The 19,515-nt window shown below is 43.0% G+C and overlaps 1 protein-coding gene across 1 annotated transcript; it reads right to left on the reverse strand.

Moving 5' to 3' along the window:
* Nucleotides 1-1,224: 1,224 nt before the first annotated feature.
* On the reverse strand, nucleotides 1,225-18,300 carry rtbdn (retbindin). The gene is made up of 6 exons (XM_028599752.1): nucleotides 18,034-18,300; nucleotides 15,559-15,739; nucleotides 15,329-15,428; nucleotides 12,610-12,738; nucleotides 11,936-12,032; nucleotides 1,225-3,635 (listed from the first exon to the last, which is right to left on the reverse strand). The coding sequence occupies exons 2-6, from the start codon at nucleotides 15,716-15,718 to the stop codon at nucleotides 3,264-3,266; spliced, it is 858 nt and encodes a 285-aa protein (XP_028455553.1). The 5' UTR covers nucleotides 15,719-15,739; nucleotides 18,034-18,300; the 3' UTR covers nucleotides 1,225-3,263.
* Nucleotides 18,301-19,515: the final 1,215 nt, after the last annotated feature.

Genomic DNA, 19,515 nt, shown 5'->3' on the forward strand with positions numbered 1-19,515 from the left:
AAAAAAATGCATAAACCGCCGTAAAAGGCGTGCGTGAAAAACTTTTAAAAAAAAACACCAAAAATGTAAACAAATAAAATAAAAGCACCAAAAACTTTGGAAAAAAACGACAAAAACTAGGTGCGCCTAAATTTATTGTGAACCTAAATTGAAATGCGGAATATTATTATATTATTATTATTAATATACTATATTTCCTCATTTTCAGTTAGACACTTGTGTTTTGGGTTTCTACTAAAACATATTTACGTGCTTAAATGTTTAGAAAACTCATTATTTTTTCTCATACCGTCTGTCTGAATATAGCTGTATTAAATGCTATGTTTTAGCGCCTGTATCTTTAAGACCCACTCCAGGAAAAGTCCAGTCTGCTGTGATTGGTCAACGTGTTTTGGATCTTCCTTATCTGTGCTCTCTGCGTCTCTGCATCATCATTACAGTCGGGGAATGACTGTAACGGCACTGTAGCGGCACTTTCTACCTATATATCACATAGTTGTGACATCAACTATGTTGTTGTGACGGCTCGTTTAAAGGTGCTGTAGGTAGGATTGTGAAGATCCAGGTCTTAGCCAAAAAATTTGAATATCGACAACTTCTCAGTCCCTCCCCCCCTTTCCGCTAAAGGCCAAAACACTCTCCTAAGCCCCTCCCCCCACAAGGGAGAATGAATGCGTGTACATGAGCAGTCATTGACACGCAGTTAGACACTCCCCCTGGCCCTGATTGGTGCATCTGAACAGGGAGCTGTGGATTTTTGCAAATCCCACTAAAGGCTGTAGGTGGTGCCAGAGGAGCTGGATTTATTTATTTATTTTATTTTATGACCTGCTTCATGTAGTTCTACTGGAACATAGGTTGGTCAGTTTCAGCAAATATGACAGAAAGGTAGTTTTATAAGTCTAACCTACTGTACCTTTAAGGCACAGTTTCTGAATACGGGCTGTGTGCATTTCTCTGTGGATTGATCATTTTGATACTTTCACAGTATTTATACAGCACCTCCACCTGCTTTATGATAAAAAAAGACATGGAAATCTGACTTTTTATGAACACTTTTGGAACATGACTGATGGTGTTGATAAATTAATCTGTCAGCGCTGTGAGGGTACATCAGAACCACTGTACTAGACCTGACTAGGCTTTACACATCGTTTTGGGGACTTACAGATAAAAAAAGTTGTTGCAAAGTGCAGCCAGAAGAATTATGACTCATGGCTCAGGTTGGCTTTTAGAAACATTGTCTTTATTGAGAACATAAAGCAAAGAAACACGCCATCTCAGCAAGCTTACCATAAATCAGTTTTTTACAAAACATTTACATCTAACAATGCCTCGCTCTAGAAATACACAACTTAAAATCCACAGTACACTGGAGATATACGTGATCTAACTACAAGAACAACCTTTGCTGCTTTGAATGCTGCATCTGCAGGATTTACTCTGGAGGCAGATTTGTTTCTGAATATTAAACCTTCCCTCGGGTATTAGGCATGCCTCTTTCCATTGTCATTATCATACCAGATCCCTCACACTGCAGGCCAGTAATCCCTGTTTGAAAGCTACATTCATTATCATCATTACTCTGCGTGACCTTTTGTCCTCTCCCCAAAAACGCTCCCATAGGTTGTTTGTTCAAGCAGAAATTACAACTCATGTCTACGTTTCTATTGGCGACTGTAGTAGTTATGACAGGGAAAGCAGGGAGTAGGACGACAGTATCAGTATAAGAGCGCCAACTTTCCACGTAAGCAGGTAGGTTGGTGGGGTGGTGGATGGCTCTAACCAACACAGGACTTAAGATCAGGGTTTATATGGACTGTTCACTGAAAATCCCAGAAAATACCGTAAATTGCTTTTTAACTTTAAGAACATCGTAGCAGTGTCGTAGTACTCGGGTAAAGAGGACTCAGGATTTATTTCAAGACCGGTCAAGACCACAACCGCATGGATTTTGCTAAATTGCCTGTGCATTGTCTGATTTAGGCCTATAGTGCTAAAACTTGCAAATGCAACCAATAACTTGACTCATATCTAATCTATATCTATCTCCGCCACCTTTACACACACTCCCAAGAAAGTGAATGCGGGACACAGGAGAAGAAGCTCTGGCTGTCTAACACAAATCTGGTCTTGGTTTTGACTCGGTCTCGTACCGTCTTGTCTCAGTCTCAACCCCTCAAAGTCTCGGTCTTGTCTCGGTCCAGATACACTGTGGTCTTGGTGATGACTTGGTCTCGGTTTGAGTGGTCTCGATTACAACACTGCGTCATATTGATTTTTAAACTTCAGGAATGTCACTTTGAGCGTCACGTGTGTAACCATGAGGGAAGGAACGTCTGATTTTAACCCAACCTACGGTGTTTTTCTAAACTTAACTCAATAGTTTTTGGTGCCTAAAGCTAACCAAACTATAGGACCGTTTCACAACGTTAACGTTGTGTTTGAAACTGCGACCTTTATGTAAAAAAAAATGGGACTGTTGCGTTCTCTGGTTTAGATATGATGACGGACAACGCTCCTGTGGGTCATATTAGCGCGGAGGAATAAACAACCTATGTTGTCGTATGGTTTGGAGGACCTTCTGCACTTTAAAGACATGTAGGCCACACGACACGGCATCGCAAGAGTAACATCTGTATTCAACAATTGACTAATGCACAGAAGAATTGATTGAAGAAAAAAGCAGGTTAGTTAAGTACATCATGTACACAATACTGGCATGAAAAGTCCACTAGTTCATGATAACATGTTTGATTCATGCACAAGCATTAATACTGAAGGACTTCACATTTCCTAGTGCCAGACTTCACACACGTCATATCATAATGTCAGTGATGTGGCTTACTGAGCCATACAGAGCAAATACAACTATTTTAAAAAGAAAAATCCTCATATTGTTAGCTGGCAAATAAAGCATTTGTGCAGCCATTATGGGATATTATCAATAGATGTATAACTGATGTCAGAGCCCTTGCAGAACTGAGGATTTTGCCTTGATTTAATAGTAATTGCTTCTTTTTATTTATTTATTTTTTTAAATCCTGGCTGTTTACATGTAAGTTCAAATAACTGACCCAGGTGTTTATTCAAAGTGCTTCTCGGTCTATCTAGTATCATTTAAAACCACAGAGATTATATGTAGAGCGTGACGATAATGACAGTTTAGGTCTGTGTGGTAAGGTTAGTAAGAGGAGCGAGGTTACCACTCCGTTTCAAGAGACTACAATAACCTCTAAATATGTATTATCTGTCACTCGTCTCTACAAGCCGCTGCCGCTGCCCTCCATGTCGTCCACGATGACGGAGCGCTTACGCAGCACCGAGTTCCCCTTCCGGCCGCCCCTGGCCTGCAGGGGCAGCTTCGTCTTGCACGGGGCTCGGTACTGAGGCAGGCCCGTCTTGGTGGTGTCCAGCTCCTCCGGGTCATCCTGCTGCGCCCTGAGGGCGGCCATCACGTCTTTGTCCGAGGGACTGAGGGTCAGGCAGCCGCAGGGGCGACCGCCGCTGACGCCTCCTCCTCCCCCCCCAGCTCCAACCTCTCCAGCCTCTCCCACATCCTCCGGCTCATCCTCCACGGTCATGAAGGCGTCGCCCCACAGGCTTTCGCAGAGATCCCTGCCGTTCTGGTACATCTACACACACACACACACACACACACACACACACACACACACACACACACACACACACACACACACATATTTACAGGAAGTGAAGAGATTAGGGGGCAGAACGGGGGCATGCTTCATTTACTTCCATATGAATAATTGATTTTGGCCTTCCGGGGGGCAAAATTACGAATCCCACTTTGGCCACGCCATGACCCGCCCTAGAAAGCAGCTTGATTGGTTGGGGTTAGGCATTTGACCTCGAGTGGTTATGTTTAGGATAGGCGATTGGTCAGGAGATAGGACCTGAACAAATGGGGTTACGTTACCTTGCGTTCTCATGGAAGCCTGGCCAATAAATGCTATTGAAGGGCGGATCTTGGCGTAGCCATAGTCAGATTAATAATATCGCTTCCAGGGCAGCGCCAGCATTGAAAACAAACACCCTCTCTCTGCCAGGTGTGAGAGCGAGCTGCAGGCACCTGGCAGCTGCTTTCGTCTGCCTCTCTCTCTCTCTCTCTCTCTCTCTCTCTCTCTCTCTCTCTCTCTTTCTTTCGCTGACCTCACCTCACCTCTCTCCACCTGAGAGAAAATTATAAGACATGATGACCTTGCAAAGCTCACACTGGTATCTGAAAGACTTCATCTCTGCGCCTTCTTTACGGCAGATTCTGTCAAGCCGTGCAGAGTAGACAGACAGATCTAAACTAATCGGAAAGGTCACTTTCTGTACCTTTTGTGTTGCTATCTGATAGGAAATTCATTACAGCGCTACCCGTTGTTATAAAGTTGTACTTTGAGGAAAAACTCCAATTATTGCTGACATTAGCTTTATGCTTTCTGGAGCATGAACATTTACACTTCTCTCTAATAAGACACGGATTAAAAGAGATGTTGCATGACTGAAGAGGAGAAAACAAAATTCAACATTTAAGCTGTTTAACTGGAAACGGCATAAGACTACACGCTTAGAGAATACTTGGTGAAGCTAGTGAAGTTTCAGTGACACACACACACACACACACACAATTTTGTGGCACTGTCTTTGTGGGGACCTGTCATTGACATAATGTGTTCCCTAGCCCCTTACCCTAACCTTAACCATCACAACTAAATGCCTAACCTTAACCCTTACCCTAACCTTAACCATCACAACTAAATGCCTAACCTTAACCCTTACCCTAACCTTAACCATAATCTAATTCTAACCCTAATCCTAAAACCAAGTCTTAACCCTCAAACAGCCCTTTAAACTTGAGGGGTCCAGCATTTTGGCCCCACAAAGCTGTCGGGACCCCACAAGCAGTGTTCAAACTATACCGTGGCCTTCGGGGGAACCCACTTTTTTTTCCATGGGGGGGAATATGAGAGACCCCCTCAGATTTTTGACTTTGGTGCTTTCATGGGAGCCAGTCCTCACTCTATGGGAGCTCAGCTCCCTCTGGCTCCCACGTAATTCAAACACTGGCCACAAGTATACTGTATTCCCGGTTTTTAGACCCCACAAATATAGTTAAACAAGAACACACACACACACTTTTTTCACTCTTGCCGACTAAAAAGAGGCGAAAATTGTCTGATATTATTATTTTATTATTTTTAAGTTATATACCATAGGTCATGCTGTTCGTACATATCGCTATGAAAAGTAAAGCACGGTAATTTGTATGTATATTACTGTCAGCACTACAATGACTGCTGCTGTATAAGATTGTAAAGCGCTGTGTAGGGAGGAGGTCGGGGTGCATGACTGCAAAAAAATGCACTTTCATGTCTATGGGAAAACACAAGACATTCACCCATGAAGTACGTGTTCGTTTCTCGGGAGTGTTAGCCTGACAAGCCAGACCCACATAGAGATGTTGGATAAACGGTTGTCTTTCAAATTCCCTCTGCACGCAATAGGACAGCGCTACAACCAACCAGAGCAACGCTAGTTGATAGATTCAACTTTTGCCGTATTCGGTCGGCAAAACTCCGAACACATCTTCCTTTTTTAAGAATGACTTCAGTGCCGTTCTTTGTTCTGAACTCCAAGTCTTCCAGAGTCGCGGCCAGAGCCGATTCCAAATACGCCATCTTCTTTGGTTTCAAGTAGCAGGGAAGGAATTAACACAGAACCGTCGCAACTCTGCCGTCATTATGATAAGCCCCGCCCACCGACTCTATACACGATGTGATTGGCCTGAGTAGAGTTTGGTTTTTCCAGCTCGCAAGCCAACGGAGAGTTGCTAGACTGAGCCCGATATATGACACCAGGGTGGTCTAGATTTCTAAGTCGTTTTGGTGTCTAAACTTGTCGTCACTGCAGAACGCTTACTTTTTCCTGGTTAAACTCAACTGCCACGGCTCCTAAAGGAATGTCATCTGGCGGTGCCTGTAGCTGCCTCACAGTCAACTTTTGCCGGCTAAACTCAACTAGCAACGGCCGCTGATTCGACCGACAGCTCCCAGAGCTCTGGAGCTAGCTAGCAGTCACCTTTTGGCGGAGTGGACCGTCATCTGGCACTTCCTGTACCCGTCTCACAGTCACCTATTGGCGGCTAAACACAACTACCAACTGACGCTAATACGACGGAGCTCTGTCGCCTAGTTTTCGTAGGATATCATACGAATTGGTGTGCATGTATTTTACGTACATACTACATCATACAAACCCGTTTATGAGAATGTGTTGCATAAGAAGAGTAGGAATTTGGCTTAAACAGCATTACTGATCTTAAAACTAAGGTGATATTTCCCCAGTAACAGAACTTTTACTCCACCGATTTGCCGGTCCAGTCAGAGAGATACAAAGTTGAAGAAATTTACAACCCTATAAGATCCAGGGCCCTGCCAAGTCACCGTCTCTGTCTCATGCTATAGCTCACTTTGTCCCCTACTTAACTTCCACTGAATCTTATTTTCTTTACCTGCTTATCGCTGCACTCGCTGTTTGTAAATCTCCCTTCTTTTCCCTGTTTCTCTGTAGCACCCCCCCCGTCCACCCCCCACCCCCACCCTGTCGTCTGCTTCCTTTCATCGTCCTGTCTGTTGGGGGATTAAAGACGGAGTCGCACAGGGGGCTCAGAGGAGGAAAAGCTGTAATATATTTACCGTGTTCGGAGGACAAAGAGGTTGTTTCTCGGCTGTTTCTCTCCACTACATTTATACTGTCTGTCTGATGCTCAGGTCTTATTGCAGCGACCTCATAACACACACACACACACACACACACACACACACACACACACACACACACACTTCTGTCCTTCCCCCAGGCGGACATGGTTTGCTGCCAAAGCTAATTCAGTACGAGCACAAGTGGCTTTAGACGGCATGGTGTGATCGAACAAGTGAGATACTGAAATTTCCCGGGGCTCTGTCGTGTCCTTCCTATCTTTATCTTATTCAATTCTGCCCTTCTCTGTCTTAAAACCTACAACATCACACATGGTGTGAAAAGAAAAAGAGGGCAGGACTTTAATCAGTGACCCTGATGAAAAGATTATTTTTTTCTTATAGCAGTCGTCTTTTGAAATGATTATTTCGGCTGGGGTCAAGATCAGAATTTGAATTTCATTTCATTATGTAACTGAATAGAAATTATCCATATTGGAGCTCAAATGACCACAGTTATGCTTATTGAACAGTTATACTTCTTAAAGGCATACATGCAGTTTAGTGTCCCAAATTCCACTACGGCCACGCCAAGCAGCTCGATTGGTTGGGGTTAGGCATTTGACCCCAAGTGGTTAAGGTTAATTTATGGGGAATTTTCTCTTATCTATTAAAGCCAAGACAATATTCAACAGATTTCCTAAAAAAAAGATTGAGTTAAGCTGGGACACTGCAGGCATAATCATTTTTCAATTTTGAGGTTTTGGGCTATTTTGCTCCCAAAACATGTCTTCTTTTAGACTAGTGGGGCAAAAAAAACATCGTAAATACAAATGAAGGTGTTTATTTTACTTACTTTGTGTATTTGTATCTGTAGATTTCTCCTAAATTCACCAAATGAGGCATTAGATAATGCCTCAATTGCATATTCAAACAAGACAATTTCTGAAAACTTGTAATACAAAAAATGATTGTTTTAATGTTAGTAATCAACTTTTTCTTTCATTTACTCCTTTCACCTGTAAGTCTTTAAAGTTAATGGCATTTTATAATCCGTATCATTTTTGCCCTGCTGGGCGTTGCTATTCCGATTCCATAGACCTTTTTCACGGCCGACATGTTGACATGTCATAGTAGGAAAAACACAGGTGTATTCAAAACCATTAATGATGGCTGCATTCCACTTAGGAGAGGTCCTGGTATTGTGCATGCTGACTCACTGAAATATCTTACTGGGACACTTGACGGAACTGAGCCATCGTTAAGGTTATCAATCTCTGCTGTTGCTCCACAGCGGATCAAGTCCAGACCGAACTTCCCGACCTCAAATGTTGTGGGCGGGGCTAAGTTCGGCTGGCATCCAGGCTGAACCTTCGGCTCCTATCCTGCTAAACTTTTTGCTTGCTGTTTTGGCATCCTACTTACCTGTCCTTTTTTGGATCTGTTTTTGCTCTTAGCCCTGCCACGCTTAGACCTGTCGACCACGATCTGCATCCTGACCACCACTCTCCACCCAGGCTGCCTGTCTCTTCACCCACCTTCCATTTTTGGGTCTCCGTTTTGTTTTACAACGAACCGTTTAACCCTCCTGACCCATTTTCAGTCACCCATTTAGTCTGAAAGAAGACATGCTATGGAAGGGAAATAGCCCAAAACCTTAACATTGAAAAATGATGTGTTTGCCTGTAGTATCTCTCCGTAACTTAAAAAGGCTTTACATTACATGTCATTTAGTGGACGCTTTTATCCAAAGCGACTTACAATTGCTACATATATCAGAGGTAACACGCCTCTGGAGCAACTAGGGGATAAGTGTCTTGCTCAGGTCTTGGTTGATGTATCACAGTGGGAATTGAACCCAGATCTCCCACACCACAGGCGTGTGTCATACCCACTGCGTCATCACCACCCACAACGCTTTACAAAATAATTTATTATAGATCCCCCCAAATGCCCATTTTTTACCCCCGTATTCTCTGTATTTCATCCCGGTTAACATTTCATTGGTACCTTGCATGTACACAATATTTACTCAGTAATTTGCAAGCTGTAAGCTTCAGTAACCTCATACGATCGTTTCCCTCTTCCTCAGAACATTAATTCCCTATATCTGATCCACAGATGTCGCTGTAGATGTGTAGTGTGCCAACGCTCGGCACACACACACATGCACACGCACGCACACACACACACACACACACACACAAACACACTCTCTGCAGATGTAACCTCATTCCCACAAAATCCGGCGCAGAAAGAGTGTAATGCTGAGATAAATCAGTCCTTGGTTGGCAAATAATGTTAGCAGTGAGTACAAAGACAGAGGGAGACACAGAGTGCCAGAGGGATTTTTGCATGCAGTGGATGTGTGTGTGTGTGTGTGTGTGTGTGTGTGTGTGTGTGTGTGTGTGTGTGTGTGTGTGTGTGTGTGTGTGGATGTGTGTGTTTGTGTTGCCTCAAAATGCATTGGCTTGTTTCTATGCAAATTGATAGCTACAGCATTCACAAATCCTCCCTGTAGCTGTGCATATTTATTCTACACACCTGCATTTTGTTCCTTGCATGAATTTAAGAAGCTGGGAGAAACACCAACAAGGATAAAAGGAAAAAAGGTTCCAGGAGGATTACAGTTTTTTTTCGATTGCTTAAGCACTACTTTAAAAACAGGGATGGGTTTTTTAAAATACTACACACAATTAGCAGAACACCTCAGACCCTTTGCAAAATGAAACACTCTTGCAAAAACTTTCACGCAAGACAGTTTTGTTGTCATTACTCATGGGGGAGACAGAAACTACGCACTATAGCTTTAAGCTGCTAGCTAAATATCCGCTGCTGTTTGGTTTGTAGAGGTCTGTATGGTTATACTGTAGCAGCCTGGTGTCGTTTTCAGGCGATTTGATGAAAGGTAAAGGTAGTATGGCCGAGGCACCAGCTGGCTGAGCATTCAACTGCACCCTTCAAAGAATTGGAATTGAGAATCGATAAGAACCGGAATCGGAAGGAAGAATCGGAATTGGAATCAGAATCGTTAAAATCCAAACGATGCCCAACCCTAAATAGCCGGGGGTATGGGGGGAAATGACCCATATGGTCGTGTTTGGAGGACTTGTTGCTTGCTTTCCTGTGCAGCACATCTCTAAAGTGCTGTGAGCTCAGACGACAACGAGGCCCGCTGTGAAATCTCACATCTCTGCTGACTGATGGGGAAACAAAATAAAGCTTTACTGCTGCGACCTCCAACTATGTTTGCGAGAGGCAGGCACTTGTTTGCCGTCTCTCTGAAGAGAGGCTGATTTGTTGAATGCACTGAAAGCGGTGACTCATTTCTTTGTATTCAGGAGCGGTTTAAAACACATTTTGAGAGCTACTTCAATTTATTGGAGCTTATTTTGTGCCATTAGTGACATCCTACATGAAAATGGACCAATACAAGGACAACACACACACACACACACACACACACACACACACACACACACACACACACACACACACACACACACACACACATACACACACACATCCTGTCTTTGTATTTTCTCTCTCACTAAATCTTTCCTTTCCAGTCATCATCTAATATCCAGCAGAGAGCCATAATAGTTATAGGTCTGGTGTCTGGGTGTGTGTTCATTTGTTGATGTGTTTCTCTCTCCGTGTGTGTGTGTGTGTGTGTGTGTGTGTGTGTGTGTGTGTGTGTGTGTGTGTGTGAGAGAGAGAGAGAGAGAGAGAGACACACACAAAAAAGAAAGAGAGACAGATAGATAAAGGAGAAGAGAAAGAGAGAAAACAGGGAGGAGGAGAGATAAAATGTATATGTATGTATATATAAATAGATAGACAAATAGATAGATAGATAGATAGATAGATAGATAGATAGCAGCACACCAGCCCCTCTGTAACTTGTGCTCTTTTTAAATTGCCCAGCTGGCCTCTGCCCACCGAAGCAGGACCGAACCTTTTCACGCTTCAGCCCACCGAGCTGCCCCTGTGCTGTTAACCCTTCGCTAACCGCACACTCACTTGACCACCAGCCTGTAGACTGTGACACAGTATCTGACCTTCTACATGCAGCACATGGCTCGAATGACAAGCTCCGTCATTGGGATTCAAACCTATGCTGCCTGGTTTACAAAATCTATGCAGACTGTACTAGGCTCACATAATGCATCAGTGTATGTTCTTAGTAATACTAAAATAGCTCGATACAGTCCTAGGGCCCTATTTTAATGATCTAAGGGATAAAGATAGGGCCCCTAGTCTCACGTTGCCAGCTCTATCTCCACAGTGCTGGGGAGTAACATCTGGCTACACCACGGATACACTGCAGGATAGGAGAAAAAAAATGCTCTGGGTTTTGTACATTTCTTTAAACCAATCACAGCTGTCTTGGGTGGCGCTAAGCTCAGAACCGAGCACCGGTGATTCTGCTAAATAGTCTCAGGAAGGAACTGGTTCTGGTGGAACATTTGCACCCCGCAAAAGAAAACGCCTCATACAATATTAAATGAAGTTAACTGTTGACACAATACAGTAACGTGAGCTATTTAAATTAGCTGATACATGGTTAAACCTCATTGGCTGTTACCAGTGTATCTCTGTGTGTACTTTGTCCATGGGATTGCATATTCTTTGTAAAATCTTTACAACCATTCCCTGAAAGAACCAAGCAGACCTGCCTTGTTGCACCATCCAAAAGTTCTTAAAAACTCGCCATTTCAGCGTGTTTCTTGCTAGCTCAAAGTTTGTTGTTGTTTCCTGAAGCGAAGAGAATTATTAGACGGCAAAACACAGAGATAATTAAGCGCTCTATCCTGGAAATGAACTTTCGTTGATCCAGACTAGCCAAGTCATGGTTTCTATCCCTGCGTTCATACCGCAGTAGGATCAAGGCTTTAGTTGATCTTAGTTGAACATGCTAACTTTGCTAATTAGCATTAGAGTGCAGCTGATAAGAATTACATCAGTTTTGCAGGTGTTTGGGACACATTTCGACCTGATAAGAAGTATACAAAAAGTTGAGGGATCATCAAAGCTGAATGAATATCGGTACCAAATATCAGGGCAATCCATTCAGTAGTTGTTGAGATATTTAAGTCTGGACCGAAGTGATGTACACTCTTAAAAAAAGCCATGCTTCAAGCACCATTTGTCAGATTTCTCCAGATGGCAAAAACCTCAAGATCCCAGGTTATGTAAGCAGCCAATCACAGATCACAGCCTACCTGCTGATACTGAACACAGGTCCCAGTGCAGTTCTGCCCCCGTGGGTCTCTGGCCCAGTTACGAGCACACGTCATGTCCATCCTGCAGGCATCAAACCTGAAAGAAGGACATGTCAATTCTTAAACATAAAATATTTGAATATTTGCTCCCGATGCTGCGCCATTGGTGTGTGAATGTTTATCTGATGAGCAGGTGGAACCTTGTATGTGTGTGTGTGTGTGTGTGTGTGTGTGTGTGTGTGTGCGTGAGAGAATGGTGAATGGTGCTGTGTTAAAGCCCTTTGAGTAGTTGCTAAAGCTAGAAAAGCATTATATAAATGCAGTCCAATGGAGAGCGGCGAGCAATTCCCCCTTCCGGTGGGGGCGGGACTTAAATACCCACTGTCTCTATGTGTGCTAGATGGTCAAAGTTCAAGGCGCAATGTGATGAAGAAGTTATATGTCACAATTGTATGAATACTGCATGCAACAGTACATACTTTGTAAGGGCAGCTGCAGTACATACAGTACTAAAGGTATACAGAAAAAGTAAGAGATGTGGAACTCAGCCACTGTTTGATGCCGTTTATAGGACACAAAACGCTGCTGTCCCACTGGCTGGTAATCTCTCTGAAGGGGGGACGGATAGTGATTTTGATTTAGAGTTGATTGGCAATGTGTTCTGGCAGCCTCACCAATCACGGCAGAAGCTGTGGCAGAGTGGCACGGCCTGGATGTAGGAGCGGCGGTGGGGGTGAGGCCAACGCGCGGCATCAGGGGAGCAGCGGTAAAAACACGACACGCGCTTCAGGAAGCCTTCACACCTGAGGAGAGAGAGGGGGGGACAGTTTGTACCAACATCATGACACATACTGTACATTTAAATCTTTATTTACTCTGTGAGGGCTGACTCAGCAAACTTTAGTCACAAGACAGGTAAAGATGACTAGACGTAGGAGTGGATATTAGTGTAACATGAGGGAATTCCATATGTTGTGGTTGTATCACTCTAAATAAGAAGACGGATAACTTTGTTAAGCAGCACTTTACTGTTCTTCCCACTTCATCCGCTCCACAACAACACTTCCTTGTTTCACTCGATCACATGTAGTTGAAGTAACCAATCAGATGCTACTGTACCAGAACTTAGGGCGCGTTCCAGGCATCCCATAACTCGTGTTTTCACAACCTTCTGCCCGTGAAAGTGCCCTAACTTACTCCCTGTGAACTGGTACCAGATGGTTGTTCTCCCAGTTACAGTTTCTGACGTCACACACAAATAAACAACAATGGCGCCCCTGTTGACGCTAGTGATTAAGGGGGAGAAATAGAAATAAATAGAGATAAATAGGCGACGTAAAGTAATTCCACACATTTTAATCAAAATAATACACATACGATTGTGTACTACTACAGGATATGTTTATTAAATGAAGCCCAAAATATGTTGCCAACTAGAAATCGCTAGTATCAGCTAGCGCTAGCTAACATCAACGGTAGGTAGCCGCTAGCTACCGCCACCGCTAGCTAGAAGGGTTTGTCTTTGCCTGGAATGCTACCAAGTAGTGAGTCGTGACTTTAAGTCGTAACTTACGGGCTAAGAGAAATGTGAGGACATCCACAAAGGTAGATTCTTAACTGCTGATGTAAATAATTAAACATTTAAATATGCAAGTACTGACTGTTTAAGCACAAATATGTAAATAGTACATACAAATAATACATTTTTGTAGATTAACTCAAATATATGAATAATTTGTAAATCTTACGTTAGCCTTGTTATGCTGTTTAAAGGAGCCCTATTATGCTTTTCTGTATCTCCCGACAAATCCACGATGTCAAAATGTCAGGCGTTCATGTTAAACATGACCAAAGCTTCAAATGATGAGGTTAACGTATTCAAAAGAACGGTTTCAACAGTTGTTCCTACGCTCGGCTCCGTATTGTTTACGTTACATGCCCTGCTACATGTAGCTTCATGCTAAGTCAGGGAAAGCTATAATCTTGACTGCAAATCTTGGTAATTTCGGGTCACATTTCTGCTTGAACATGCTTGGTTGTGTAAAATTTGGTTTAGAAGCCTTTATCTGCCTCCTTAAAAGTAGAAAGCGTTGCTATATGCTATAATCCATTACAATCCATTGCTAACTATATGTAAAGTTAGCTACATGCTAACTCCCGGGGAGGGGTCAGCCCTATGTTCCCACAGTTCTATGTTCCCACATTTCTAAGATTTTTCTTAAATCTAGACCCTATGTCATCCCACATTTGTAGGACATTTTCAAAATTAGGTCTTGTGTTCTTACATTTCCCTTCAATTTAAGTCCTTTCCTCCCACAACATTTTTTAGGGTTAGGGTTAGGGGGATAAAATCTGATACAAATTCATGAAAAAGTAAATGTGGGAGCATAGGGCCTAATTTTGAAAAGAATCTTAGAAATGTGGGAAGCTGTAAAATTGGCAGCCGACATTGTTAATTTATCCCCAATTCAGGGTTTAATTCCTGCTGGAATATGTCTAGTTGTGTAGAATTTTGTTCAGAAGTCTTTATTAGTGATTTTTGACGGTACAGTCAAACAGTAAGTCTCGCTATATACTCAGTTGTAGACAATCTCTGGCTACAACGGTACTGCTCTATGGCCAGTGGCCTTTAAACTTTTAGTTTTATATTACTATATTACTTTTATATTAATTATATTACTACTTTTATATTAATTATATTACTACTTAATTAGACCGTGTGACAGTTTTTGAGTTTTCTGTGCTTGTGTGTCCCTGTAGCCCTTATAGTAGTCTTTGTGTTATTAGTCCTTGTCGTCCTGTCACCCCTGTCATGTCAGTTTCCTGTTTTATTTGGTAGTCTCTCTGTCTCTCTGGTGTCGTGTTCTACTTCCTGCCTTGTGTGTTTTCCCACCTTTGTGATTGTCTGCCCTGATGTGTTCCACCTGTTCATCATCAGCCCTCGTGTCACCCATCCCTCGCTACTACCCACGTTACCTTGTGTATTTAGTCTCTGTGCTTTATTTGTCTGTTGTCCGATTGTCGTCGTTACTCCCTATGTCTATCCCTACTTTGCTCCTCGTGTGCTTGAGTCTTGCCCGTTTCCACTTATTCCCCATTCCCTTTTGGATTTTGTTCAAGTTCTCCGCCTGTTTCGGACTTTTGGTTGTAAGTTTATTTTTTATTATTAAATCATTCGACTCTATCTGCTTCACCCGCTTCTGTAGCATGGCAGACAGAGGGTGAATACAGGTATATTTAGACAGTATGAGAAGGGTTTTTTGAACATTAAAAACAAAACACAAAATAGCCTACACATATGAACCAGAAAACGGTATATAATAGGTCTCCTTTAATATATCTAATACCTTGTGTCTGAACATATACTGGGTACTTATACTGGGTAAGACTTACTCTGAACTCAGAGGCCCACACTTGTCCCAGGGATCATTCTTATTGCTCGCAGAGGGAACATGGGAGATGTCCTGGATGTCTTCTTCTGTGCAGCAGCTATCTGTCAGCAGCAATAGACGGGAAAACATTTCAGCCAGCAGTCAGGCCAGAGATTAAGTTTGATATTTTCATCACAGGTTGTCTTTACACCATTAAACATGCAGTGGCTCAAGACAAACACAGTCACTCACTGTCAGCGTACAGCCCACACTCCCTCAGCTGTGGCTCCGGGCCGGGCGTGGCCTTGTGCTTGCCGTCTTGAAGACACACCCCCTCGGAGCGGGTTCCACCAATCAGTGCAGCCGCCAAATACGCGCAAACAAATAACTGAGGGCGAGATGTGACACCCATCTCTACAGCCAAAAAACAGGTCTGGAAAAGAGCAGCGGACAAAACACATTCTCCCCTGAATCACCAGCAATCAAAGAGAAAGCACACACAATCACGTGTACAACAGCACACACCATACACACAAACACATCTCACAGTGACACATAAATGGTTTGGTGAGAGAGTCTGCCAGAAACTAAAGACTCAGAGCAGAGTGTGCATCAGTCAATTTCTACATTTAAGAACTGACCCAGAAGCAGTAACACTAATGTACTTTTTATTTAATACGAATACAGTACACTACAGCAAGTCACAATAAAGTGCAGCTCTAAAGATTCTACAGTATTGAGGGACATTTCATTCAGATATCTTGTGGTGAGAGTCCAAGGGACCCCTTTTAAAAAGGCCATGCCCTCTTTGGAGCGTTATTTAACCCCTTTCCTGACAAGCTAGAATGGCACATAGTTGGTACCAATGGATTCCTCAGTTCTTCTAGTTTCATATGATACAGACAGAGATTGATCTGGATTTTATGAATCGATATATGATCGTTCAAATGAAAATCGATTTGAATCGGAAACTTGATTTTTTTTAAAAACCCAGCACTACTTCTCATCTTATCTTATCTTATTTGAAATATTACATCCACAGAAGAAATACTTATTGTATTGTATTGTACCTGTACAGACTTTAAACTCAAACACGTTGGATGTAAAATCCTTATTCTCACACCTCCTAATTACACTCATGATGGCGTTAAGCGAGTTACAGTGTGAGTGATCCAGAGAGCCGGCTGTTTACCTCCGTGTGTGCTCTGCATGTGGTGACCTAGTAAACAGGGTGAGCCTAATTAGGTGAGACTGCAGGCACCGTGCTGAGACAGACGACATGCGTAGTTGTTAATCTGACAAGCGGCTGGCCGATGTGTGTAGCCCACATTACACAAATTAAACAAATCTGTTGGACTTGGCCGCATGGCGCCGGGCAGCACCGGTGTGGCCCTGACATCACACAACAAAGAGAAAAGATAACTAAACAGCCTCGGGCGTATTCTACTTTAGATTTCACTTTCTTTGACTTCAGACGTCACTACAGCTTCTTAGTTTATTCGTTTGAAGAGATTTCTTTCTATTTGTTTAGTTATTTGATGTGGGATTTGTTATTAATTTGTATTGATATTTTTTTAATTTAAAATAAAACAGAGTTTCCGTGTCACTTTTGAGGAGAGAACGCATCTGTTGTTTTGCACAATTTAAATTTCTAAAAAAAGGGATATTTTGACTCATTTGTCTGCAGCTCATTCTGTTAGTTCACTTTTTGTTGACTAACCTCAACTAGCAACGGCCTTGGAAACGACCGGCAGCTCATGGAGCTCTGTAGCCGGGTCCCGGTAACCTTTCTTCGGCAAAATTTAACTGTAAATGGCGCTCAACCTAACTGTAATGTGACATGTGTGCATAGGTTTTCGTACGATATCAGGGGCGAATTTTTAAGCGGGGCTCAGCCCCTAATGAGAATGTGACACGGTTACAGTGTCTCGCAAAAGTGTTAACCCCCTCTGCTAAATCAGTAATTTCATTAGCCGATAATCTCTGAGCTAGCTGCTGAACAACAACGTCAGCTAACGTTTTTTTGACAAGAATGTACCAATATAAAACGATGGATTAAATGTGAAGCAGCTGGCCTAACCTTGAAAATGAAAAATAGAAGGAATTCGTATCACTCCACACCAGCTCTCTATAAAACATACTCACAGTGAAGCTGAGGCAGCAGGCTATATATCATTCATCATATTATGAGCATACATTAAAAGAAAAGCTGCAATTTAAACATCTAAATCAAACCAAAACATATGACTAAAAGAGTTTGGTATGGAGTCTGGTATGCACTTTATGGCATATTTGTTTTCATCTCCTGTGGCAGAGCATATTTTTCATGTAAAGCTGAATAACATTGTCTGAAAAAAATGTTTAGAAAAATCAAATCCTTAAAGAAAATGTCCAGTTTTTCCAATGGAGTCTGGTAGGTACTTAATGGTATTTTAGTTTCATCTCATGTAGCAGAGCATATTTTTTTTTAATGCACAGCTGAATCATGTTTAAAACCTTTAGGAACTAAATAACTAAAATCAAAATGACCAGTTTTTTCCATGGAGTCTGGGGGTGCTCATTTGAGAGTTTACACTGACCTCGACGTACTTTATGGCATTCATTTTAATTTCTCCTTCAGTAGCAGAGCATATTTCTAATGTAATGTCATCTCATATCAAACTGTAATGTTGCTGTGATAATGACAATAATCCTTCTACATTTACATCGTCGTGTATTCATCTTTACCTTTTCGGTGGGATGAGGTGGATTAGGATACTTTCTTCTGGTTTTCTGCTCGTCTGCTGGAGAGTGTTTCCTCCGTGTCTCTCCGCTGTGTTGCTGTGAATCCAGCGTCTGTGCTCGTTGCTCTGGTCTTCTCCTCTCTCTCTCTGTTTCTCTTTGTCCTCTCTCTCTGTCCTCTCTCTCTTTCTCTCTCTCTGTTTGCTGGCTGTGATCTCTGCTTCCCGGGGGCCAATGCTTGCCACTTTGTCACCGGCTTATATGAAGGACATTTCAGTCCCTTCCAACCAGCCAACTCACCCCCCTCCCTCTGCCCCATGCTGGGAAGCCCTCTCTCTCTCTCTCTGTCTCCCTCCCCTCCCTCCCTGTCACACACACACACACACACACACACACACACACACACACACACACACACACACACACACACACACACACACACACACAGAGAAAAGACTCCCTCCTTGTTAATCTCCCAATCTTCTTGTTGACAGCCCTCCTTCCATCAGACTTAGTCCAAGCAATGTTGTACATGAAAACACCGAAAAACAAACTGACTTTTCAAATTGATTTAAAGGCAACACGGACTCCATAACGGATATGTTGCCCTTGATGTTGACAGGACCATTCACAGGTGGTGCTGCTGAGTCACACCTGCCCTCTCTCTCTCTTTCTCTCTATCTCTCTCTCTCACTGAGGTCAGGGACTTTTCCAGATGACAGGGTTAGAGGAGGGCATAGCTGGGATTTAATACTGCTATGATATGCTGAGGACAGGGAACACAAATCTCTGCAGAACAAGACACCGCAAACTCACAGGGGGAAGCTGCTGCGTGCTGCGAAACCCTTTCTGTCATCAGAAAGACAGAGAGGGATTTTATTTTTTGGCCACTTGTGTCAATGGGCGCTAACTGGAGCTGCATGGTGACCTTGCCAGCAAAGCTAAGAAAGGATGTACTCCCTAAGAGTATGTCGGTAATTATTTCCGTTTCCTGGCAAACAATATTAGGTTTGAATGGGGTTGTATGGAAACATGCATGTGGCCAGGGGGTGTGTTTTTACCACCATGTGTGTTGTTATTGCTCCTGGCTTTTAATCTCACCTCCCCTTGGACCTGGTGTGCCAACATAATCTCTCTCTCTCTCTCTCTCTCTCTCTCTCTCTCTCTCTCTCTCTCTCTCTCTCTCTCTCTCTCTCTGAGTGACCTCCTAAGGCTTTTGGCCACAGACTGGCAGATGGAGGGTGTGTCTTGTGGCCTAGATACGTCCGCCTACAAACCAAGCTTGTGAAATAGGTGACATGCCTTAGACATGATTGGTTTTGGCAACAAAACCATGCAGGGACAGGACGGAAGGGACCCGGACAGATCGGCCATCACATAAACGCACTGATTGAGGGCAGATGCAATGGTCTCGATGGAGACTCGACTCCAATTCATACCGTATAGTTGCAGGAGGAAATGAAGGCTCGCTCGGGCCCTGCTGCCCAC

The sequence above is a fragment of the Perca flavescens genome, chromosome 15, assembly GCF_004354835.1.
Source record: "Perca flavescens isolate YP-PL-M2 chromosome 15, PFLA_1.0, whole genome shotgun sequence".
Classification (NCBI taxonomy): Eukaryota; Metazoa; Chordata; class Actinopteri; order Perciformes; family Percidae; genus Perca; species Perca flavescens.